General features: G+C 41.5%; 2 protein-coding genes across 3 annotated transcripts; one reads left to right on the forward strand and one right to left on the reverse strand.

The window, feature by feature from the left end:
- Window positions 1-1825: 1825 nt before the first annotated feature.
- Window positions 1826-3906, reverse strand: LOC114449959 (G-protein coupled receptor 35). The gene is made up of 2 exons (XM_028427843.1): window positions 3830-3906; window positions 1826-3245 (listed from the first exon to the last, which is right to left on the reverse strand). The coding sequence occupies exons 1-2, from the start codon at window positions 3830-3832 to the stop codon at window positions 2382-2384; spliced, it is 867 nt and encodes a 288-aa protein (XP_028283644.1). The 5' UTR covers window positions 3833-3906; the 3' UTR covers window positions 1826-2381.
- A 7919-nt stretch (window positions 3907-11825) lies between these two features.
- LOC114449375 (nuclear receptor ROR-beta-like) lies at window positions 11826-24748 on the forward strand. Of its 2 annotated transcripts, XM_028426983.1 has the most exons (10): window positions 11826-12278; window positions 17590-17675; window positions 17785-17926; window positions 18568-19089; window positions 19927-20048; window positions 21248-21380; window positions 21882-21989; window positions 22695-22805; window positions 23265-23377; window positions 23463-24748. In XM_028426983.1, exons 1-10 carry the CDS (start codon window positions 12272-12274, stop codon window positions 23622-23624), a joined length of 1506 nt encoding a protein of 501 aa, XP_028282784.1. In that variant the 5' UTR covers window positions 11826-12271; the 3' UTR covers window positions 23625-24748. The 2 variants fall into 2 exon arrangements, with proteins under 2 accessions (XP_028282784.1, XP_028282785.1); XM_028426984.1 differs by lacking the exons at window positions 11826-12278; window positions 17590-17675; window positions 17785-17926 and adding an exon at window positions 18347-18483.
- Window positions 24749-25410: the final 662 nt, after the last annotated feature.

The raw sequence follows: 25410 nt of genomic DNA on the forward strand, positions 1-25410 counted from the left end.
TATGTACATAGCAAAATTCAAATTTAGATTAAATTATAATTATAATAAGACAACTAGTAATTCCAAAACATAAAGGCAGGTATTAGCTTGCTATCAAAAACAAACACTACATCATTATTATAAATATTAAGATTTATACCAATGTGAATAAAATCACCAAGACAGAAAGAAAGTTTTTATTATTTACATCTTTACTGCAGGAGAGGCCACTGCAAAAATATGTAGAAAGAAATGTAGAAATTCTTACTTTTATTACCCAATTATAACCCTAAATGAAATTTGAAGTTGTACGTCCTTTATTTAAACTTTAAGCTTTAAGTTCTAAGAGGCTCTTTTCATACAAATGTGTTATTTCTCAGAATCTGAAGTCAAATTAAGTCTAGCAGTGTTATAATTTCTTCTATTTTAAAGTTTAATCACAGTTTTTATTGAGAAATAAGTTAAAAAATGTAAAAGTCTGGGGCATGAAGTACTCAAAGAGGCCCAAGTGAAAAAATTCTGAGATTTTATTCTCATAGGATTCTCATTAGAGAACAGAATTTTGACTTTTTTCTCAGAAGTCTGCCTGTCAGATGTTTTACAGTGGCCTCTTCTGTACATCCATGTGCCAAACCCAACTGATAATTTAACGATGCCTGATCACTGAAGCAAAAAAAAGAAAAAAAAAGTGTTAACATGTTATAAAGTGCCATGAAGAAGAAGAAGAAGAAGAACTTCAGTGGTGATGAAGAAGTCACTTTTTGCAGTATACTTGTGAAATGTATGCCTTTGACCTTACATGCTGAATGTTGTTCATTTAAGTGTTGGCTTGTACTGTTGAGACTTTTTTCCAGCTCCCTTATGTCTTATTGTCTTTTAATGCTGAAAGCTAACAACAGCGTTTGAGGGTCTGTTCATAAACTACTCGGACACATCATGCTATACATAATGTAAATACGTGTAATGTACCAATGAATATAGACACTTTGTCATGCCCCTCATGGTCACACTGTTATGACATAAACTGTGTTAACTGCTGATATGTAATAACGATGATTGGTAAGTAGTTCATAAACAAACCTTCAAATAGACTGTCATGCAGTGAGGGAACACTGTGGAGCTCATTTTGTGACATATCTGCCCTGATTAGTACAGTCTTGTTATGTAGTCTAGTGATTGTCTCTCTGTCAACTGCCATACTGGAGGACCTTGAAAATACTCTTCAGCATTCTGAATGAATGAATGTGCATTCTTTTTATTGTTACTATTATTATTATTATACTGTGCAGTAATAAGGAAAAGCACAACAAAATGTGTCTTTTTTGTTTTTAAAGGAGCTGCTCTGTATCATTTGTGAATAGTGTAAATAGTCACCCTGAATGTATTGTGTATCAGGTTTCAGGTGGGTGGGGTGGGGGGTGGGTAGGGTCAACCACGCTCTTCTACGACAGGACTGTGTTTGAAGTGTGTGGCGATTTTTCATTGACGATGCTGTGAATAAGATGTATGTACAGTATTTACGTGATTTTGGCTGAAGGCAGACTTCAGCTGTTTCCTTCCTGTTATTAGAGTAGAGTCGCAGGCCTTGATCTCAGCCAGAGCTGAGCCTTCTCATTTGACTGATGCCTGCCTGGTTTTTTGCAGTTGCTAAGCTACTGCTGATATAATAACCATCAATCTTTGGAGTACTGCTATTAAATGGCATTATATAATTGACTGCTAATGTTGTCGCGTGTGGCTTTGAATGCATTCATTACACTAAATGCACACCATTATACATGTGCCTACGCAAGTACACACAAATGTACACAACTCCATGCATCCGTGAGTCTTGTGTGTGTCATTAGTGCAGTTTATTTTCTTTAAATGAGACAGATTTTTCATCAGTCTGAAGCTTCACAAGAACCAGATACAAAGCAGAAGTCTTGCAAACATGAACCATTCTTGCCACAAGAGGGAGCTGAACGCTGGCCTGCACTCATGCCAGGCAGTGAAAGGCCCTGTGCTCCCATGGCTTTAAGTAGACATCATCTGTCTGTGCAGCTAAGCCTGACAGACTGCTGAGCAGTGTTGCTTGTGTTTTCTGCTTTTGATATTTGGCTTTGAACTTCACACAGAGATCAAAACTACAGACAGAAGTGAGTTACATGACCAGTATTTATATCTCATCACACATTTACCACAAACCCATGAGCTAAAGCAGAACAACAGTTTCACATGAGTTTACATATTCATTATTCAGACTAAAGAAGGTCACCCGTCGGTGTTACTTCCTGTCTGCTGGTGAGCTCTTCATAGATAAAGTCCATGCTACCCATACTTACAACAGATTGTTTCTTTACTTCTTCAGTCAGAATGTACCAGAAAAGTTTTGCCACTACCATTTTTACAACAATATAGACCTATAAATAAAACCGCTTCAATAAAAAATAGTAGCTGACAGAATCAAAGCAGCAGTTTGTGGCAGCGATCCATTCAGACACAAGCAGATACACGTGTGCAGGTAAGTGATTCAACCTCCAGTCCTCAGGTACTTTAGCAAAGTAGTTAACAACAAAGGCGATGTGGATGGGTGTGTAGCAGACGATGAACACCACCATGTTTGCTGTTACTATGCCAATGCTGCTTTTCTTCTCCTCTGACTTGTCGGTATCCTTTAACAAAATCCAAATGATCTGACTGGAACAGAACACAATGATAACAAGTGGAGCTAAGAAGCCAAGAAACACCAGCAGCACTATGAAAAGTGGATTAAGTGGTTTGTCTTTACATCTTTCATAACACGTCCACAGATTGTTAGGATAGTTATCTTTTCGGAATGCAGCACCCAGTGTCACCAGAAGTACCCAGATGAACAAACACACAGCAAAAGCTGTTTCCTTCTTCTTCCTCCATGATCTGGCCTGCATAGGGAACCTTATGATCAGGTAACGCTGCACGCTGATGGCTGTTGTGGTCAAAATGCTGGCATACATGTTGATGAAATGTGTGTAAATAAGGAAGGTACATAAGTAGGTTTTAGGCAGAGAGCAGAAGGCGTCATAAATCCTAAAGGGAAGGAAGAGGATGAGGGAAGAGTCAGCAACTGCCAGGTTCAACATGTAGATGTGGGTGTCTGTCCAGCTGCTTCGCATGGCAATGAAGGCACGAAGAGCAGCAGCGTTGACAAGAAACCCCACAAAGAACACAGGGACGTAAGCCAAACCCTGAAGGGTGTCCACTGTGCAACTGGTGTTGGTATTGTTGACGCACCAACTGAGGTTCATCTGTGTGAGAAATGTGAAAATTTTTACCAAATAAAATCCAAATATTAACAGCTAATTGCTTTCTCTTTGCCATCTGTTAACAGTCATTCAGTACAGCTAAAAGGATTTTAGTCATTTTCAGGAAGTTCATGCGGTTAAGCTGCACTTAAAAAAAAGTTTATCTTCAGATGATCTTAGTGCTGTCTACATATTTCCACCTAAGCTCAAGGCAAAGAAACAAAGTGTGAAACAAACATTGGAAGATACTCAGCACAACAATAAAACAAACAATAAAAGTAATTTAAAAAAATGAGGTGTGGAGAAGGCATGTAAAATGAAGAGATGTGAGGTCCTATATAATTTGAATAAATATGAGGAGTCATTGGTGCACTGCTGACTTTACAAAGTGAGATAATAAAATCAGAATGTGTACAGAATAACCAAACAGACTGATGCTGGTGTTTTGTGGTTTCAAAACGGAGTGTGAACCCCAGATAAAACACAGATATGAAGCAAGTTTCATTTTCTTTTTATAATCAGATCAAATATGCTAAATGTTAAAATGAGTTGTGTGTCAACGATAACCAAGAAAAGCCTAAACTCACCATCCTGTCCTCGTCTTCATGAACTTTACTGAACTGACTTTGCAGACTGCTGCACTAGCATGTCTATTCTAGTAAGGTTCAGCCTGTAATGTGAATTTCTGCTTCATACGCATCATTTCCTCTCAAGATGTGTCCGCCTCTGTGGCTAAAATGTGCACCATATGCAGATGTGTGATGCACGAGAAAAGTGTGCAATGACAGAAGCAGTTCCGCTGTTGGTGTCTCGCTGACACTGACATGCATCAAATACACACGATATCAGCAGTACTAGTGGTCACAGTGATGTAAAACTTTAGGATCAGCTTTAAGAATTGATTTATTTACACATTTTAAGTCAAAAAGATATTTGTTGTCCAGGTAGCAGTACAACAGCATGGAGACATGGAAATGGGTCATGCTTGTTCAAGAGTCACAAATTTTAGAGCTCACAGTGAGACAATAAAAAGAAATGGGGGTCAGTGTTTTGTGTTACTGGCAGAAAGAGAACGTGACATAAACTTACTATGCTTTTGTCTGGAGACTGTGTCACTGTGTCAGTGCTGATTGTGAAAATACTAATTTCATATTTGTTGCACAACAACAACAGCAAAAAAAAAAAAGTTGAGTCACACTAAAACGGCTAGAGGACATTTGCAGGCCTTCCTCTTCCCCTCACGTCACTCTGGAGCAGCCTGCTTCATGCTCATGAGTTATTTTGTCCTCATAAATGTGCTTCTATCCAATCAGACAGATGAGGGGGAGGTCTGGACACAGGCCAGCCTTGGCTGCCACGCACACAAGCCAGACGCTGCACAATGACAGCTCGCTTATTGGGCATTTAATTAGAAACGGAGGCGCACAGTTCTCCACAGAATGTGTTGCAGCAGTGTTTTTTTTGTCATACACTTGTTTGTCTTCTGATGTCTGATTCACTTGCTTGTGACAGAAGGTGTGTATCAGTGACTAACCTTCGTGACACAAATCCTGTACATCGATTAAACATAATGCAGAATGAGTCCACTGTGTTATTTAGTTTGTGAAATGCATTGTGAGGAGTTTTCTGTGACAGACCAAATGAGCCAGAAGCATTTCTACTAGGGAGCAGTGCAGGGATCCTAATGGAACATTCACTGGGATTGCTTGTCCACAGTAGTTATGGACATGACCAGATCTCATCATGATTACACCAATGAATCATAATCTTTTACACAGCCTGGGGCCCACTCACATTTTAGTACTCAAGTTCAGACAAAGATAGGCAGAAAAGAGACGTTCCCGGCTAGACACCATGGAATATAGGATTAAGGATGCTTAATTTACTTACTTACTGTAATTTAAGTGTAACTAAATACTAATAATGTAGTCTGTAACGATGGGTGAACATGAACATTCACGGCATCAAAGACTGACGGGCTGACGGTTCATTCATGCAGGGGATATGAACGACTGACGAAGGAAACCAAAAGAGAAAAACTGAAGCTTCAAAAAACGGATGGGGAAAATGTAATCTGGAAAAGTTTTTTGCAAAGGCCAAATGGAACTAATGAGAATACATGACACTAAAACAGATGACCGAGCAGAAAGGCTTGCATGAAGCTGCCCCTTCAGTAGTTACATCTATTTAAAGCAGGGCAGTTATAGGAAAGTTTTAGCTTTCAACAAAAAGAAGTAATCTGCTCCATTAGTCTGGATTTAAAGGGGCAAAATGCATCCATACGATGGTCCTGTTGGTACAGTGGCTTAATTGAATGAAATGCCTGTGTTCACTTTATTATAATGTCCTTGAATATTTGAATTTCTAGAGAAGCCACACTGGAAAAGCACAGGAAATGTTAGATTAGATCCTGTTTATTATTATTATAAGTACTGCTTGCTGTTATTGTGTTTCTTCACAATTTTGTGATTTTATTAAAAGCTACTTTATGCCTCAAAGATATTATTCTGTGAAAATAAAGGCAGAAATCTAATATTGCACAGGATATGAAGGGGTTCAGTATTTCAGATGTCTGTCAGTCTGTTGTTAGCATTAATTTGTTTTATATCCCTTTAGGCCTATCCTGTTTTCATGGAGATATTTCCCAGATCTACCAGATCTGATATATCTTTGTGGACATATTTGTCTGAGTCCATCTCATTTGTTTCTGCCTGTCTGCTGATCTGCCTGTCTATCTCTCTCTTCCCTGCCTCCCTGCATTCATTTCTTTCAGTCTGGTGCTGTTTGAAAGTGCCCTTTACACATAGGGAGGGATGGAGTGGGGGATGAGGGAGGCGGGGATTTCCATTGCTGTAAGTAGGTCAGTGAAGACACACCCCTCTATCCTCTGGCTGTGCCCCTGCCATACCCCCCCCCCCCCCCCCTCCTGTCTCCCTTCTCTCCCTTTTTCCTCTGCTCCCTGCTGTGACGCAATGCAGACTTTCTGCACACCTCCTGAGTCCAACAAACACACTGCACAGCCTTCCATTCCATTGACCGGGCAATACAACCTCCGAATCAGCATCCAGCACAAAAACAACTCGCACGGATGCCAATGAAGTCATATGAATCAACAGCACCATGTGGCTCTGTTGATCAGACAAAAACAACTTGGATCAGTTTTTTGTTGTGATTACACATTACATAATGTTTCAGCATTACATAATGTTTGTGGGGGTTGTCAGTCTGTGGTTGACAATCCCCGAAAAGTGCTAATGCCACCATAAAAGTGCATGTGTGTATATATATATGCATTGGCCTCAGGAACATACTCATTACATATGTGTGTAAATGTGACAGATATAACAGAGAACTGTATTCATCTGCTCTTTGTAAGGATCATGACATATTTAGGCTGTGACTTTTTGTTCATGCATTAGAGCACTTTTTATGCAATGTGGACGGAAAATCATGAAATGAGCATGCTAAAGTGCAAACTCTAAGTATTACATAAGTTCAGTGCGTTGTACCATAATCCCAACAGTAGAGGTCTCTGTTTCTGCCAGCAGTGCCAAGATGACTCATCTGGGTGGTTGTATGTGAAATAAACTAACAAATCTCACCCACAGCCGATTCTCAAATGAAGTGTTGGTGACGGTCAACATCAAGCTGGGGTGAGATATTGCTTATTGTATGTGTTGAGATGGTCTGCAAGCCGATCATATGTGAAAAAATGTGGAAAACACACACACACACACACACACACATAATTCCTTCCTGATTAGATAATCTGAGGCTGTAAGAGGTCCTGATGAAAATGAAAAGGGATGGAGGATCTGAGGGCGCATAGGAGGATGAAAGGACAGCGAGATAAGGATGGGTGGCTGGGTGGGTGGATGGCACATACCAGATTTAGGTCATCAGGCCAAACACAGAGGAAGCAAGATGATGAAGCAGAAATACCCAAACATGCAGAAGACTGGAATAACTCTCTATTCACTGACTACACCGGCCTTATTTAATGATGTGTCGCAGTGCCGTCAGCATCCATGGTTTTACATACGTGATCACAGGTGGATGTGTTCACCCTCACTTGGGTGTAACTGGGTCAGGTTCACATGACAAAGCACATTGATTCACATTAGAGATAAACACAACCTTGTTGCCATGGAAACCTCCCCTTACTCTTACCACATCTTTGAATGACACACATTTGTATTAACATCAGATTTCTGTGTTAATATTGACATAAGCAGGTCGGTCTTCAAATGCTGTGTGTTCCATCACCTCACACTTTAATAAGCCACAAACGTGTTTTGTTTTGTTAAAGTTATTACTTCAATTAGGGGTTTGGTTTACTGTCAGTGTGTCAACACCTAGATGAGTCCACCCTCTATTCAAGCTTCGGTGGGTGTGGACAGTGAACCTGCTTTGTGAGGAACAAAGAAGAAAAATGTGCAAGGGTGGTGGACAAAGAAAAGGAGGCGGTGAGTGACGGAGAGCCTTTTCCCTGTCAGTTGTCAAAACAAGTCCAAACACACTGTTAAGATTTAAACATAGGGGTACTCTGTGGCTGCAGTCAGGAGGTCATTTACATATTCAAACTGAATTTTTCCATAAGGACTAAATTTAGTGAGAAAGTCATGTCCTGTTTAATGTGTACACTCGCATAATGTGAAGGACTAAAGAGGTAGATCGCTATCCTTCCCTGTTCAGCGCTCGTACTGTAGCGCGTCCTTGAGCGAGCACTGAATGTGCATTAACAGAAAAATTCTGTTCATCTGCTGAGTAAACCTGAGGAGCCTGTCACTAAATGTTTTTCCACAAAGGAGGTGTTTGTTGACTCAAATTTTGTACACCTTATAATTAGACTAGGAGTGTGTAAATAGTGAGAGTGATTAGTTTCAAGTTATACTTGAATTTAAAAGGCCCTGAAAATGTGTATGTATGTCAGCTTAGTTATCCTTAATAACTTTCAGAGTTTTAATTTCCCTTTTAGGGTCAGTGTTTATGTATCTGTGTTGTCTGATCATTCCATATTTCACTGAACAAACAATTCGGCAGCTGTCATCGGAGTGTAATTTAAAATATCAATAAACTATGACCAACATAAGGAAAAGACTTGATGACAGAGAAATACAGAAATATTATAGTTCTGTGGACTAATTAAGTCAATCAGCAGCAGGTAAATCTCATTACAGTCTCTTTATAATCCCACTTTAGTATTCAGTTACAACACTAAAGCCAAAGAGTCATTTGCCACAGAGCATCGTGGAGCCTCTAGGAAGTACACTGAAAGGTTCTGATACCGCAGATAAAAGAACAACAAAGAAAAAGAAGCATTACAGTAAAATAAAACATGGCTGACAGCAAGAACAAACACTACTAGTTCTAGAAAGTCCCGGCCTTGTGTTCAGATACGAAATTATACGGAGAGTGTAGCTGTGTAATTAATCTCACTGCCAGAAGGAGGAGACACAATTTCTGCACTGCTGCTTTAAAGTCAGAAAAGTTTTGAAGCTTGTCTGTAGGCTGTGCAAAATCTTTATTTTCTCCTAGAGTTTCAGTTCAGCAGTGTAACTGAGTCATGCATACAAGACACACAACATGCCTGCGCTCTTCTTGCGGTGCATGTAAATAGAAGGCGTGTTTAGTACTGAGTGAGATAATCTGAACTTCATGACCTGTGATTGAACTCATTCTACAGGTTTTATCAAACCCTTCAGCAGTGCAGCGCATGAAATATGTAACTGATAAGAAAAACCTGAGAGGTAAAGAGAAGCAGATGTGCCAAAGTGCAGAGTGGTAACAGGAGCGAGGAGTAAAAACAAAAAAAAAGATGGAGGTTCAACAAAAATGAAAAAGCAGAGTATAACGGAGGAGGATGAGAGAACAGTGTTTGTACTCTATCTGACACACTGACCTAGTGACGCAGCAAAGCTCACATTAGCTCCAGATTACAGAGCTGTGGTTTTAGCGAGGGGTGGGGGGGTGCGGGGGATTAATAGTGCCTCCAGTCCAGAGAGAAGAAAACAGGGAGATTAACTGAATGCGGGAAGTAGGAGTGAGGGATTACAGCTCTGTGGATGGTAGCGGCCTGAAATAATCCCAGCAAATTGACTGGCACAGTCCAGTACATGTATGTTAGTGTTTCTGTGGATGTGAGCACTTATGTTCAGATTAAGTAATGAGAGGACATGAAGTGCTGAACATGCTCCATAAATAAAATGTAGGTTAAATTGCCCTTCTGTTCACATATGAGTGCATGTGAACAATTTACAGTATGTGGCGTGTGAGAAGCCAGACTGGAATGTAAGGAGTTGATGCTGCTAAGGCAGAGAGATTGGCCATGGGGCCCCACTGAAACCATGTGTAGCCAATCAGTTACAGTTGGTCCCTCATCCCTACAAAGACTCTTTGATGTGAGCGAGGCCTTTAAATTCAACCCTGGGGAGTCACAAGGCTGCGCTGGCTTTGATCTGAGTCAGGAGAAACCTTATGCCAGTCCTGACAACAAGACCTTCTGCACAACAACCAAATGCCTGCTTGCTTGCAAGCACAGATTCACGGGTGGGTGGGAAAATATGAAAATCAGCTTTGCACTGTAGCACACACAGATATGGAATAATATTCATGTGTCTTCAATAGCTGTGTTTTTTACTTTCTCTAATATTTGTGCTTTCACAGCCTGATACCTCCCAGAGACCCTCATTTCTATGCTGAAAAAGACTGGAGATACAGAGGACTGTTTCACCACCATATATGTGCTGCAGTTCTGCTTGTTGTCACAGCCCTAGGATGTAAATATCCATTCATTTATGTATCCTCCCCCATCTGCTCCCCTCATCCTGTTATGCCAATGCTGGCAACCCTCCAGAATCTCATAGTTTATCTAAGCTCTTCCCTCCAACTCCTTGCCTCTTCTCTCACTTCTTACTTTACAATCAGGCAACAAAATGTCTGCCATATACGAAGCCATGCTGTAGTCCTCCTCCTCCCACTCTCCCTCTCTCCCTCTCTCCCTCTCTGTGCTTCCTCTTGAGCTGCAAAGCAGTTACGTAAGAGCTAAGGTCAAAGTGTCACTGCCGTTGTCAAGGGAGACATAGAACAGAGGGGCTTTGGAGGAGATGTGCACAGGGCGAAAGAAGAAGGAAAAACCACAGACACCGGCAACGGCTAAGGGGGAAAAAAGCTGTGCAGAAAAAGCTGGAAACACACAGAGTTTAACATGTGTGCATGAATAAAAACATCGAGCTCTTTGAATACGTTTGATTTTGGCTGATGCAATAATAATAATAATAAAAAAAAGCTTATGAAAAAGAAGGAAGTGGCAGAGGAAAGGGGGCCACAGAGGAAAAAACAAAAGAATGTGCTCACTGTCTTTGTCTGTGTGTGTGAAAGAGCGAGAGAGGGGAAAAAAAGATTCAGTGACTGTAGGTGCTCTGTGCTCAGCTGCTCCACTAACCTAGTTTGAGTAATCTCTGCCTTCATGCTGTTTCATAACACTGCTGCCAGATCATTGCATCATAAGGCCACCCGCTACGGCAACAACGCTCTCTCCAGCCTCAACAGCACCCAACAAACAGAGTAGCACATATTTACATCAGTGAGATGCAGGAATTTGCAAGTAAAAGCACAAAATGTCCGACAACAGAGAGGACTAAAAGGATGTAGATTCATAATAAAAAGCATAAGTGAACTGTTACAGCTGTGTGCGCGTGACATGTTCCTACATGTCCTGCACAGCCTCAGAAACAGGAACTTCTGTGATTCAAACTTTACGAGGTCACTGAGTGTAAACTCTGCAGACTTCTACAGGGATTAAATTGAAAAGCCGATGAGCAATCACTGGGAAAAAGGCCAGGAATATTTCCCAGCCTATTCTTCCTGTAATCCAGATGAATATCACCAAGGAACAACACAAGCTCAAATAAATACTTTACAGGTCTGCAGACTCTGTAAAATCAAGACTGTAAATGCACTGCACTTATTCCATTCTCCTTTTTCTTCGTGCTCATAAATAGCATGAGTACTCTTAAAAAATATACAGAGGCATTGGCAATCAGGACCCACAGTCTGAGCCGAAAACAATGTCTGCTTTCCATTAATGCAAAATTAAATATTTGCAGGATTCTTCAAGTAATTGCTTGTCTTGATTGACTAATCAATACTTTCCTTAGTATAAACTATTAGAAGTGATGCCAGAAGCTGAGTACTTTGCAGGCTCACTCGGGCCAATAATATTAATGCACATTTGGCTTCATGTCTGTTTTTATCGCTTGTTATCACTTCCTTTAAACACCCTGACAGATATGAATCAGATATGAAGCTTAATGTCATATCTGCAAGAGCTACAATCTGTGCTCTTACAGTAACTGCTGTTTTATATGAGGCCTGGGAAAGGAGGTGGAGGAATTGCATTTTGAAGCAGAACTCATCCTGGGTTTAATTATCTTCCTGCTGCCTCCGGGAAGGTGATCAACTTTATTTGTCACACCATCATCATTGCTTGCTGTGAAGAACTGAGCTGAGCTCTGCTAGTCAATCATTTGCCTCAGCCACCTTAAACTCGCTCCCGACTGCGCGCCCCCGCGAGCACTGCGAGAGGAGCTGTCGGCAGTGAGATCATGTGAGAGTCCACGCTTGGAGAAAGTAGGTTAGCAGGGTAGACTGAGAGGAAAGCAGGCGGAGAGTCACGGAGCAGAGGGGGGGTCCGAAACACGGCTCCTCCATCGTGGGACTATTCTGTCAGAAAAGTTGAGGTAAATCTGTCCAGCAGTGCGCCGAGACGGCTACGATGCGAACTAAAGCGACTTCCTTCACTCTTTTATTTTGCTCGGACTTGACCGAGAGATAAAAACAGAAGAGTTTCGACTAGTTTTTTTTTCCTTTCGTGCTTCATGTAAGCGGACTGCAGCCGGGACGAAGTTAATATTTACAGAGCCAGTTAATTCTGGCTTCTGCCTTTTATGCACCTCGATCTTGTCACCTACACTTAACCCCATGTAGTCGAGTCTTCAACATCCAGCAACGAAAAACAAAACACCAAAATGAGAGGTAAGTTCTTTTTATACCACTGTTAGTCTGTATGTGTTTGGCTGAACTTGGTAACAGATCTCAGTGTGGTTTTGTGCGGGTTGGAACGGCCACATGTGTGCGCACACTGACTTGAGTGCGCCTGTTTTCCTCTCAGTGCGCATTAGTCCCTCATGACTGGATTAGAGCTGCACAGAGCCCCGAGGCTGCATGCTGATCACTGAAGTTCACCATGTAACGACACAGAGCCGCAGGCATGTTGGTCACTCATGAGAATTAACTTCTGTATGGTTAAAATGTGGTTTTTAATTGTGTTATCAGTCTGCGTAAAGTAAAATCAAACCAAACGTTACACCTGGCCACAGGCTTAATTGTGCTTTATGGTTATGCTTGTTGGAGCCTAATCTTATCTGTTTTGGAAGAAATGTGAACCTCACCTGAGAGTGTTGGACATTTTGCCAAGAGGGTTCATGTTAGAGTTATGTAATGAGGGGAGGGAGGGGCTGAGAGGAGGTTGTTGTTAACCAAAACTAGTATTATGTAATCGAGGTGTTTGAGTTTATCTGGCTTCACATCAATCAAACTATAACTTAATTAGTTTTACATTCTGCACTCATTTCACATAATAATAAGAATAACTTAAGCTTTATTTTTGATATAGTTGTACTTTGTTATTATTATGATATCATTTATATGATATATAATATTATGTTGAGGAATAACAGAGCCTGCTATTAAAGTGTGTGTTCGCGCAGTAGGCAGATGAATCTGCGTTGTGTTGGTGTAGTTGTGATGTTGTGATGTGATGGCTGTGCCAGCATGGCTGACTGTGTGAGTGTACAGAGGGAGAGAGGCCCTGGCTGTTCCACTGACCTAGTTATGTCACCCAGCATTATACAGCATTCGCAGCGGAGGGAGGTGGAACGGCTCTGGAAAGCGTCGTGCCGCCGGACGTGCAGCACCATGTGCGGTGACAGTCGGCCTTCAACGTGTCGCTCTCTCATACAAACTAAGCCTGAAATTGGCCGAAGGGGAGAAAATATTATTAAATATGATTATTAAATAATGCAGTAGCCATTGAAATCCACCCAACTGGTGGTTAAAGGTTTAAATAAATGAAGGAGGGCCTAAAATATTCCACAAATATATAAAAATAGTACAAATTATATACAATTTCTTTGTAAACATCAAGACAATAAATATAATCAAATATAAAAATATCAAATGAAACTCATTTAGCTGCTGTAATCTGGTTTGTCATGTACAGATTGCCTAGGCTGTAATATTCAAATCAATGAACTGTTCATGTGTGCTAACACAGTCTATTGTTGTGCAGGACAGGAGAATTATCTGTAAGATGGTTTGTTTGGCAAGGGGAGGAAAGAGATGGATATTTTTCTTGCACTGACAAGGAGGGAGGGAAGGGGGGGTGAAGAAGTAGGGGGGCCTCTGGTGGAGGGAGGTTCCCCTTTCTGGCAGGATATCCAAATGTAAACAAACCACGGCCCTTTCTTGGCTGTGTGTTGGTCGCACAACCTGTCATTCCCTCATTACAGAAGCACATCATTATTTTTAGCATCCCGGTTTGTGCACGCTTATGCACATTTGCAGCAATTCTGCATCTTAACTGTTGAGTCATTGCAACAGGTTTGGTATGATGCTGACAGATGTTTGCAGGTCTGCTAAAATTAAGAGTCTGGACTCTTTGCTGAGTGCACATCTGCCCAATGTATTTATTACATGTAGACACAGAAACGGATCATAAGACTCATGTCACACCTCGTATAAGAGGCCTCTGCGAGCCTTAGCTCTGTTCTAATCCCCCCCTCTGTGGGCCTCAGCTTGGCCTCCTCTGGTATTTGCATCTATTAAAATAGAGTCCATTGAATGCAGCAGACAGCTAGGCTGTATATACATATAGTCTCCATAGCATTGCTTTGTTTTGAGAAACAGAAATATTTCTTGAATCTGTACGTTTATTGTCTATGTAAACAGAAAAGGGGACAAGGACAAGCAGCACAGTGGATTGTTGTGATACAGCTTTAAGTCCACACCCCACTGTGAGGCATGACACAACAAGTGCTTCAAGTGCTGCTAATATGTGTAGAGCCCCCCCCCCCCCCCCCCCACCACCACCACCTCCTGCTGAGTGTGTTTTCTCATTTCAAGAACACAGCCTGTCAAACAGCCGTGTGTCAGTCTGCTGCTGCTACAGGCCAGCTCCTCATTGTATTGTAACTGTTAAGCAAACAAAGCTTTTATGTGCATTAAAAGCAGGTATGTGGCCATGAACATGTGGGAGGTCAGAATTCACCTCTTTCCACCATTGTTGTGCTGCTGACACACTGACACACTGACTGTTTGACACACTAGCCAAAGGGGGTGCTGCTGGAGAATTACTGGCTGTTTGTTCCTCATTAGACACAGAAGTGAACTGTTAGAAGCACAAAGTCAGTGATTTTTTTTCTTTGCTTCTTCCTACCCCACCCCTACTGAATTACCCTTTCACAGAGATAACAAGGTTACACATTTAGCTGGCTGATAAACACTGTGAGGCCCAATGTGTTTGTTTGAGCCATTAACGTATCTGTTCCCAGTGTATCCAGGTTTTTGGGTGTGACAGTGTAAACACCTGCTGTACTTCTTCTTATATATATCGCATTTAAAGCTAGCCCTTTAGGACTTAGTTAATGTGTCACATTGTGATAAATGTAAAGGGCTGTGTGTAGCCTTTATGGGTCATGTTAGTAAAAAGCAGGACTGTGTTATTGATCACTTTGGAATGCTGACTCTCTCGAGGGAGCTAAAGGTCAGATGGTTCAGACCGCAGTTTGAGCACAGGTCAACAGTGATATTCAGGGTTAAAGGTAATATTGGTGTGGTGGCTGTTGTTGTGTCTCTGTCAGCATTGTTGGGCAGCTGAGATTAGTCTCTAACTGATCTTTAAAAAAGAAAACAGCTGCATTGATTAGGAGTTGATTAATAATGGCACTTTAGAAGCAAGAAATGGTGCCACCTTATCAAATGTGCTGCTCCAGGCCAATTCCTCATAACATAGCATATTGTCAAATGTGATTTCTCTTACAGTGTTAGTCCCAAAGTAAATTAGTGGATACAAATGCCTGTTTATGTTTCTATAATGTTTGTTAATCTCTTCTAATTGCTTCATGTGCTCATTTCAGTTTAATTGCAGAGTTGTTTTTTTTTATTCATTAGTCTATTATGCTAGACAGCCCCTCTAAATAACATTAAGGGGCTACATCTGCTGTGTCTGGATATCTGCAGAGCGTCAGAGGAGAGGACTGAGAAAGTATGTACTGTATGTGTGGTTGTAGCAGCCGGGGTGGGTGGCTGGGCATCTGTGTAATTCTGGTTCTCAGCACTGGACAAGAATAGAACGGGGAGAAGCAGAAGCTCAATGTCAAAGACCTGGGGCGGGCAGAGTAGCTGACATTCAGATTCAGAGTTGGTACAGTAGGCGATCATGCATTTACAAAGAAATGTGTGAATAAACCTGCTTAGTGAAGATCTAATTAGTCCTAGACTTTTAGGATACCACTGAGAACCTGTGTATTAGCTCAGCTGCTAAATGCAGTCTATTATAGACTTTTCATCATTGCTGTTGTCGTTTAATTTTGCCGTTGTGTAACATCAGTAATTTTCTAATGTGAGCTACAAGCCAACAGGGAAATGTTTTATGTGTCTGAGCATTGTTACAGCTCCACCTTAAAACTGGTCTGCAGAGATCCGGGATCGCGCTTGGCTCCCTCCTCCCTCTCGCCCTGCAGTGGGAAAGTGTGTCAGTAGGACAGAATGTCCACATGGGCTGACAGGCTACAGTGCCTGAGCGACAGATGACTCAGCCAATACCAAGGCAGCAGAGAACGCCGCCCGGCCAGTTAGCAATACAGAGGCTGAGGAGGGCGGGGTGTTGGTGTTGCTAGAGTGAGCCTGCTGAATGAGTGTTGTGAGGAATGCTCACAGACAGGAGTTATATAATCGAGAGATGAGGGAGGGGTGGAGGGGAACCTGAGAGAAAGAGAGGAAGGGAGCGGGAGGGAGAGGGAGGAGGGAGATATTTTTCCATTGCATGCCTGCAGCTGCCCTGATCAGTTGGAGTATTTTAGTCAACAGTTTCAGAGAGGAGACAGACACATTAAATAAAAGAAAAGAAAAAAAGGAAAGTGGTGTTTTCCAGTACCTAAGAGTGCAACAATTCCCCCCCTCACTCACTAAGTGCTTTTCCATACAACATCTTTTCTTAGAAGTGAAGATTTTTAGAAAATGACTGCCTGGGATCGTATACAGAGCAACAGTCTTATGATAGTTGTTGTTTTCGACTCGAGAAAAGAGTCTTTGTGTGTATGTGTCATATGTGCTAATGTCATGTGAGTCTGTCCTATCTGTTTGTATACTCTGTTCCCTCATGGGGGCCACATGCAGGGTGCAGACAACACACAGTTCACAGTGAGCTTTCTTCTTGTGTACTGTGTGTACCAGTTGTGGGATAGTCTGTTTATGGGCCTTGTTGGCATCAATAGGAAAACAAGACAAAAAAAACCTACGTATCGCCCGATTGGTGCCACAGCATTAGTATCACTCGGAGGACCAGTGACTAGAGTTGTTTTTTTCTGTCTTTGATTATGAGACAGCATTGTTTTTCATGTACTGTACTGACAAAAATAAGAAACAAACTGTAAAACATGAGAAACCATCATGTAAAAGTACATAAAGGAAGTTTCATATACAGACTGGTGATGAGACATACAGTATTTTAACAAGACTTCAGGTAATTCTAAATTTTGAAACAAACTCAACAAAACAGAAATAGTTAAAAACCCTTGGAGAGGCATGACCTGCTTCCTAATGTGCTCAGAGTACCGTACACAACAGCCTTACTGTGACACAATAACAGCACAAGTGACATTGTTGGAGTCCACATAGATACCAAGGGACTAGTTTTGGCTGAGGTTTGTCTGTGGAGAACTAGAGAAATGGAAAAAATGTGTCTGGCTTTAGTTACAGGGAAGAAGAAGAAGAAGCTGCCAAAATGTAACCGTAATAATAATCAGATCTTGCTGTCAAGATGAAATAACAGGAAGAAGTTCTGTTATATCTCACACCTGATCAGAGAAATGAAATATAAGAAAGGGGCAGTTCTGCATTCCTCTTAAATGTATTAGAAAAGGGTTATTATTTTTTTACTTATTCCTTGTTCAAAGGGCTAATTGTGACTAATTACAGGTAACAATCCAACATGTAACCAGTCTTCTGTCAGTGTGAGAGCTTTCTTTTCTGACCTCTTTTCTTTCTGATGTTTTTGGTCCTACAGCTCAAATCGAGGTCATCCCCTGTAAGATCTGTGGGGACAAGTCCTCAGGAATCCACTATGGAGTCATCACCTGTGAAGGCTGCAAGGTGAGGAGACAACACGAAGGGTAAACCAGGATACCAAACTTCAACCATCCTGTTTGGTAAACATCTCGCATGTCATTCATACGTGTGTGTCTTATTTGTGTATGTCTAGGGTTTCTTCCGTCGCAGCCAGCAGAACAATGCTATGTACTCTTGCTCCCGTCAGAGGAACTGCCTGATTGACCGAACTAACCGCAACCGCTGCCAGCACTGCCGTCTGCAGAAGTGTCTGGCATTGGGCATGAGCCGAGATGGTAAACACACACACACACACACACACTATTCATCCACAGCTACACCACAGCTGATTTATTTCTTACTACTTTTTACTTACATAAGGGACATTTTTTGACTGACACCCTGGACTGAGACAACTGGACTCCAAGCAGCTTAATCAGTTCAGCTAAACATTTTCAAGAAAACTCTACAAGTCCAGTTGCCTCGCTTCAACCTTTGAATATGACTTGGATGAATAAGAATCATCAACTTGACACCCTGGACATGTGTGTGCCTTCAAATTAAAACTGATACCATGAGAATTCCAAGAGCGCAGCAGTAATGTTCCCGTCAGCTGTCATGCGAGGGCTCCACACATGTTGCCATCGTCTCTAGGTTGCAGAAGGAAAACAAATACAGTGTGTCAACCGAAGTTGTGACACACTGTCATCACACATACTGGATATAGGTCCCAGATCATACTCAGTACTCATAGATAAGGTGGCAGAGTTAGAAGTATTACAATTAGAAGGGGTAGCTTTAGAAAACGTATGATGATTTGAAGCTTAGACCACTGGGAAACTAGTATCCGCAAGTACATTTAAGAGCTAGTATACAGTACTGTATTCATTTATGCTGCATTAAGTTGTTTGTAATAAAATATATTTTCTGTCTGCAGCTGTAAAGTTTGGCCGTATGTCAAAGAAGCAGCGGGACAGCCTCTATGCAGAGGTTCAAAAGCATCAGAAGTCCCAGGAGGTGGGCTCTGGAGGTGGCGGCTCCACCAATCTGTCCTTACCCAGGGAGGACGGAGTCTGTGGTGGCGGTACGGAAGATGGCGAGGAAGGTCTGAGTCGGTCCTACAGCAGCGGGGGCTCCAGCTCCACCCTCAGTGACCTGGATGACATCGCAGCGCTGCCTGACTTGTTTGACCTGCCGCTGACCCCTGAGGAGGCCAGCGAGTACTGCAGCCTGGAGCTGCTGGGAGGTGGAGGAGCCAGCACCGGGAACACCTCCAACTCATCGTCCTCTTCTTCCTCTTCCTCATCTTTGTCCAATCAGAATTCTCCACAGCAGACTATTCTGGATGGGGCAGACACCAATGGGATCCAGCTCTTGCATACTCACACACATCCGCTGCTGGGACACACACATGCACTGCTGGACCAACTGCCCGATGACTGCTCAATAACAGAACTAGGTGAGTGCTCACTACATGCTTTTCATACAGAGTTATACTTCTTCCCACCGTTCTACAGTAAATTGCTGTCAGCACATCATAGAAGACTAATTGTTGTTATTATGGTCAATCATAATTCATTACTTATTCAGCAAGTAACATATTTCTGGTCTAAACATAGAAGCAGAGCAGTGGTGATTTTTGCATGGCTTTTCTTTACCATTGGATAACAAAATACAACTGGTTTGTGTATGAGGACTTTTATAGTAAAGTGTTTCCCTGAGAACAGGCAAGATGAATAAGGAGAAAAAATAAGAGCAAAAATGGACATGCCATTAACAGATTAAAAGAAGGATGGCAGGGACACACAGCAGGGATACATTTAAAATACAATATGTATCAGAGAATGTGTAGCTGCACAATATCTTTACAAATAGTGACACAGATGGTGGATGGTGTTGTGGTGGTATTTACGCAGGTAAGCAGGCAAATGCATTTTAGAGAAGTGTCCCCAGAGACCTAGAGGAAGAACACATTTCTAATTTATGCTATGGTTGCTGGTGACAGCAAACCGCAGTGAGGCTTTGAATAGGGCTCTGGGGATGTGCAAAAGGTGCTGAGTAAATATTGTGACTGGGGAGTAATAAAGTGCAGGAGCTGGAAATGAAATCCTAACAGCAGATGTGAGGTGAGAAAATGAGCTATTAGCACTCTTGTCTGGGACATCGCTGTTAATGGGAGAGCGGTGCAGCATACGCTGCTGTAATAATGCAAATAGTGCCTCTGTTACATTGTTTCTGTATTTTACCAGTTCTGGTAAAAGACAACGCTCATGTTTGTATGTTCTTTGTTTCACAGAGCGCATCACGCAGAGTATTGTTAAGTCTCACTTGGAGACGTGTCAGTACAGCGCAGAAGACATGAAGAGATTCACCTGGGTACAATACACACCGGAGGAAACACGTGCTTTTCAGAACAAGGTACAGAATGCACACTTCAGGTTCAAGTGATTTTAATATTTTTATTATTCTCAGCAAAACCACATGAATAGACAAAAAAACATGAATGAAACTATCCTGCTAATATTGTCTGTAGTCAGCAAACCGCACTGTGCAGGGTGACATGAGCATGGCCACTATGGTTAACATCAGTGATGGAGAAAGTACCAAGTATCAGTTTTATTTTAAAAGTGGTTAAATACTATATGCATGATCTATAATAAGGCTTTATCATTTATTGGATGATTTTTATTTTATATCAATAACTAGTTTAGCAGCTCAGCTTAGTACATTCACATGGCCAGTTGTTTACTAGAGTTGTTCTGATACCAGTCGATACCGCCTGAACTTGTGGATTGTGCGGCAGCTTGACACCACGTTTGAAAAACAAAGGAGGAACTGGAGCAGCGAATGTTCAATCACATGTACTATTTAAAATAATTATCCTTTATTTACCAAATGGTGGCTGCATTTCAGTTATTCAAAGTATTGTTATTTATTCCCAAATTTATTTATTTGTGTTCTTTTTTTCTTAAAACGCGCTGGTATGGGATCGGTACTCGGTAACGGGCGATATGCAGTGTTCAGGCATCGGATTGGGTTACGGGAAGGAAAAAATGGTATCGGAACATCTCTGTTCTTAACTCAAGTAAAGGTACTAATAACAAAATCGCACTGCACTGATGTGTCTTGTCACAAATTAGAAATAAAAGTACAAAAAAATATTCCCGGTGACAGATTCTAATCATTTCTGATGCTTGAATGTAAAAGCAGGATTTAGCCTTGTTGTTGTTGTTGTTTTGGAGATCAAGGCACAGCAACTAATGATAATTCTGATTAAGAACTGATCTGCTGACATGTTTTGGGTTTTGTGATTGTTGGGGCTGCAAAAATTCAGAAAAATATTGCATAAAGTGCTCAACATCTTTATATAAGCTACGCTTGTGCTTATTGTTGGTCAGTGTAATTTAGAACAAAACAATATTTGAAGGTCTTGATGTGTTTTGTGCACAAATATATTAATTAGGGAAGTAACCAAAGCTGTTGAATGCAGTGAAAAAAACAGTACTTTAGTAAATGTAGGCTCAACCCACCTGTAACAGATCTGATCTGTGTGTGTGACTGAGGTATGGCTGCTGGACACAGTGATGCTGATGATCTCTTTCTTCCACATTTTGCAGTCAGCTGAGTGGATGTGGCAGCAGTGTGCACACCACATCACCAACGCCATCCAGTATGTGGTGGAGTTTGCCAAACGTATCGCTGGCTTTATGGACCTTTGCCAGAATGATCAGATCATATTGCTGAAAGCAGGTCAGTGCATGATCTATTGCTATTACTTCTTATTCTGTTAATTCTTAAAGTTAACTGTACCAAAATTAAACCAAGCCTGAAACTTTCTAACTGTACTCCCTTCCTGTTTTTTTTGTCTCCAACCTTCTACATTTGCTTTTTTTTTTTTTATATCATCCATGTCTTTCTTTTAATAAATGCCACACGCCTGCTGTAAACACTGGAAACAAAATTTGAATGATGTATTTGTAACACTTATTTATTTATTTATGTATCTGCCACCTAAAACACCTATACATGACAATGCATCCCTTTCTGTAAATGTTAAAAAAATGTAAATGGTTAAAAAAAATGTCTTGTATGTGCTGTGCGCTAATCTGGGTCAAAATTATTTACATTTTGTTATGTGTTTTGTGCATGTTGGAGCATCTTTGGCTTTCTCTGTCCTCCCTTTCCCCCTCTTTGCTCCTCTTTCTCCATCTCTCCATGTCTATTCCTCTATGTGTGGCTCTACCCTTACAGGCTGTCTGGAGGTCCTGCTCATACGTATGTGCCGAGCTTTCAACAGCAACAACAGCACCATTTTCTTCAATGGGAAATTTGCTCCGGCTCAGTTCTTCAAAGCACTTGGTGAGGCTCAGGGGGGGATGTGGTTGCGTGAGTGTTAAAACATTCAGATAATTGAGATTGGCTCACTCTGAGGCATCTTGTGTGTTTTTTTAATGGCTTATGTCACTGTGCAGTATAATTACCATCACCTGGTTAGCAAATGCCAGGACTCCCACTGCACTAAATCCATTATTGACATCTTACAAGAATACCTCTGCACAGACTGATACATTATTTTAAATGACTCTAGTAATTGTTCTCAATCTATAGCTCCTTCCTGTCTTGTCAGCCACAAATAGGTCCTCACACAGAGATAATTGAAACCCTCCTGCTGGATAATGTTTTCCAGTTTCCATCTATTTTTGTCTCTTTAGTTTCACTATGTATGAAAGCACTTAAGCACAGGCATAAAGCCATTTATGGGCATAATCCTCAAGTTGTGTTATTATGGAGGATGGATTATATCAGTATTGTTCTGTTATTTTTTTGATATTTGGATCCTATGACTTCTCCATGCCAGACAGCCAGAAATAGCAGTAAGAATAACTGGTAATTTAATTTCACTGGTAATGTAATCTTCACATTAAATGGACAAGAGGCCTCATTCAGTCCTTTCACCTTACAAGTCCTCCGAAGTATGTTTTGCCTCAGTAATTTAATAATGCAGAACTACTTAAGTCTTTACTATTTGTGATGATTAACTTTTCAAAAACAACATGTGTGCAGGTTGTGATGACCTGGTCAGTGCGGTGTTTGACCTGGGGAAAGGACTCTGTCGTTTGCAGCTGTCGGACGAGGAGATGGCCCTTTTCAGCGCTGCCGTCCTTCTGTCTCCTGGTAGTTAATTTTTCTGCTTTCTCATTCACTCTCACACACTCACACAAAAAAACAAGTACACACACACACTGAAAAACATGACAAGAACATGAAATAATAGATGTAATAATCTATTCAGTGCTGCTCTGTCCTCAGCATTAAAAAATGATCCATTGACATTGACTACTGTATGTAGTATTTATTCAGATTATTCACCTAGCTTAAGAATGGATCGTAAAAATGCACTATTTTTTCCATAGTTGTTTATCAGACTCTGTATTGCTAGTTGCAAGCCCAAGAGTGTGCTATGATGCTGCTAAAACTGAACCAAAGGAAGGTGTGTGTGAGCACAGACTGTATGTTTCTGCACACACTGACTTTATGCAGACATACCTCTGTGATGTCTGCAGACTTTGCATCTGCTTGAATTAACATTATGCACAATGGCACATTAAAAGTTGATATCTTTGCCCCACGTAGATCGACCCTGGCTGACAGAAGGCCAAAAGGTTCAGAAACTCCAGGAGAAAGTCTACCTGGCTTTGCAGCACAGTCTACAGAAGAGTGGCGCTTCAGAGGAGAAACTGGACAAGGTAAACACGAGCCGCCTCTCTCCTTGAACATAATATGCAGTTACACACTTCACACATTTACCTTTGTGTTCTTCTATCCCCTTAGATGGTGTCCAAGCTGCCCATAATGAAGTCCATCTGTAACCTCCACATTGACAAACTGGAGTTTTTCCGTTTGGTCCACCCAGAGACCGCCTACAGTTTCCCACCTCTGTACCGGGAAGTGTTTGGCAGCGAGATGTCTCTGCCGGACTCCACTGACAGCTAGAGAGACAGATAGTCAAGGAGAGATGGAGGGTGTGTTAAGAGGTAGGGAAGAAAATGAGAGACAGAGAAGGATAGAGGTGTTAAAGCTCAACAACCAGCACTTATGAGACAATCCAGGATTTTTAAAATACTCGTCTCCCACGATCCCAAAGTAGTCCTCCACTTTCCCAGCAGGCAAAAGCACCTTACACTACAGACCACACATGCTCATGGTCCTCTGCATATTGTAGCATTAACAACAAAAGCATATGGGCATTGTAGTAATATCACAGCAGCCCAGCATGTAACAGCTGCAAGCTCTAAACATCTAACATCTGATCCACTGTGGATCACCCAACCAGTTATGAATGTACCTCATCATAAAGCACCAATGCACAAGCAAGAACCCAACAACAGTGAATGTACAAACCTGCCACACTGAGTTTAACACATAATATTAGAATGAAGTTGTGTAGTACAGTCAATATTCTTCCCTATATTCATGCATCTCAGTATGGTACACGTGCGTATTCATACAGACATTATCCTTGTACTGACCATCACTTAGGGACCAAGATCACAAGTCAGAGGTTTCTCTGATATAAAAAACGATATGACTCACAGCTGTACCCATAATCAACTAACAGCCAGTTTCAAACACATTTAGTCAGTGTTCGGTGCTGCCTTTTCGTAGGCTCTTGTAATGCAATGAGAAACCTCAGTCCCACACACCCCTTTCCCTGTAAATGCCACTTAGAGACAGGACAAGATAGAATTATGTTTAATTTATATACACATTTATAAACAAATATTTTAAATAAGAATGTAAATAGATGACAATACAAGTATATGAAGAGAGATAGCTCGTGTGTCCAGAGCAGAGAGAGGGAGGCGGATAGTGAGACGAAAGAGGAGGGATAAAAGATGGATACACCAGAAAAGCTGATGTTGGGACTCGATTTTTGTTTTTTTTCCTTTTTTTTCTGGACAATTTTTCCTCTCTTGACAGTACTCTCAGGTTTCCAGTGCAACGACCCCCATCTTGCCTCCTGACGGCAAACTCATGCAAGTGACGGGGTGGACATTTTTGTTTGAAAAATGCGACACAGCAGGGGAGGCAGTGTACTCAGACAAAGGCAAAAAAAACATTGCCTTTAAACATTTAAACTGTGAGCTCTCAACCTGCTCTGTTGATGCTGCCTCCCCCCTCCTCTCCTCTCCTCCTGCCAAATGAGACAAGAGGACATCAGGACACTAAGGAAAAGAGAAGCAAGGCAAAAGATGACTTCAAGAACTGTATAACAGAAGGGGGGACGCGCCGGGCCTCCACACCTATTTCTAACCAGCAGACAGTACGATAGGTGTAGTTAAACTCACTTTCACTCAGAACTTTTCAGTTACAGGCTGGGATGAAGGAGGTCAACAAGATGTATCATAAACCCTCCTTTGCTGGTTGGTGCAACTGTATTATTTTGTACATTTGCTGTTCCTCTCTCCTTTAGTCTCCCAAATTCTTTGTCCAAATACGAAGCACTTATACTTTTTCCTCTTTCTCGCTGGACACTAATCCAAGGCCAGACAGAGCTACCAGCTGACCCCCTGAGTTGGGCTTTAATGACAGTAAGACTTCAGTCAGTCTCTTTCACTTTTTTTATTTTTAGCCACACATGCTCATCACTAACGGTTTACATTTAACATGTACATAAACAACAAGAGTTTCTGAAGGTTGTTATGTCTTACTTGGGGTGCTGTGAAGTTTTTGAGCAGAGTCTGTGGACCTGCTGCCTGCTTCTCAGGGAGCTAGCTGT

Source organism: Parambassis ranga, chromosome 17, assembly GCF_900634625.1.
Source record: "Parambassis ranga chromosome 17, fParRan2.1, whole genome shotgun sequence".
Classification (NCBI taxonomy): Eukaryota; Metazoa; Chordata; class Actinopteri; family Ambassidae; genus Parambassis; species Parambassis ranga.

Coding starts and splice junctions, on each gene's coding strand:
- LOC114449375 (XM_028426983.1), top strand. Junction 20,049..21,247: donor CACGTGCTTTTCAGAACAAG/GTACAGAATGCA, acceptor CACATTTTGCAG/TCAGCTGAGTGGATGTGGCA. Junction 23,378..23,462: donor CAGAGGAGAAACTGGACAAG/GTAAACACGAGC, acceptor CTATCCCCTTAG/ATGGTGTCCAAGCTGCCCAT.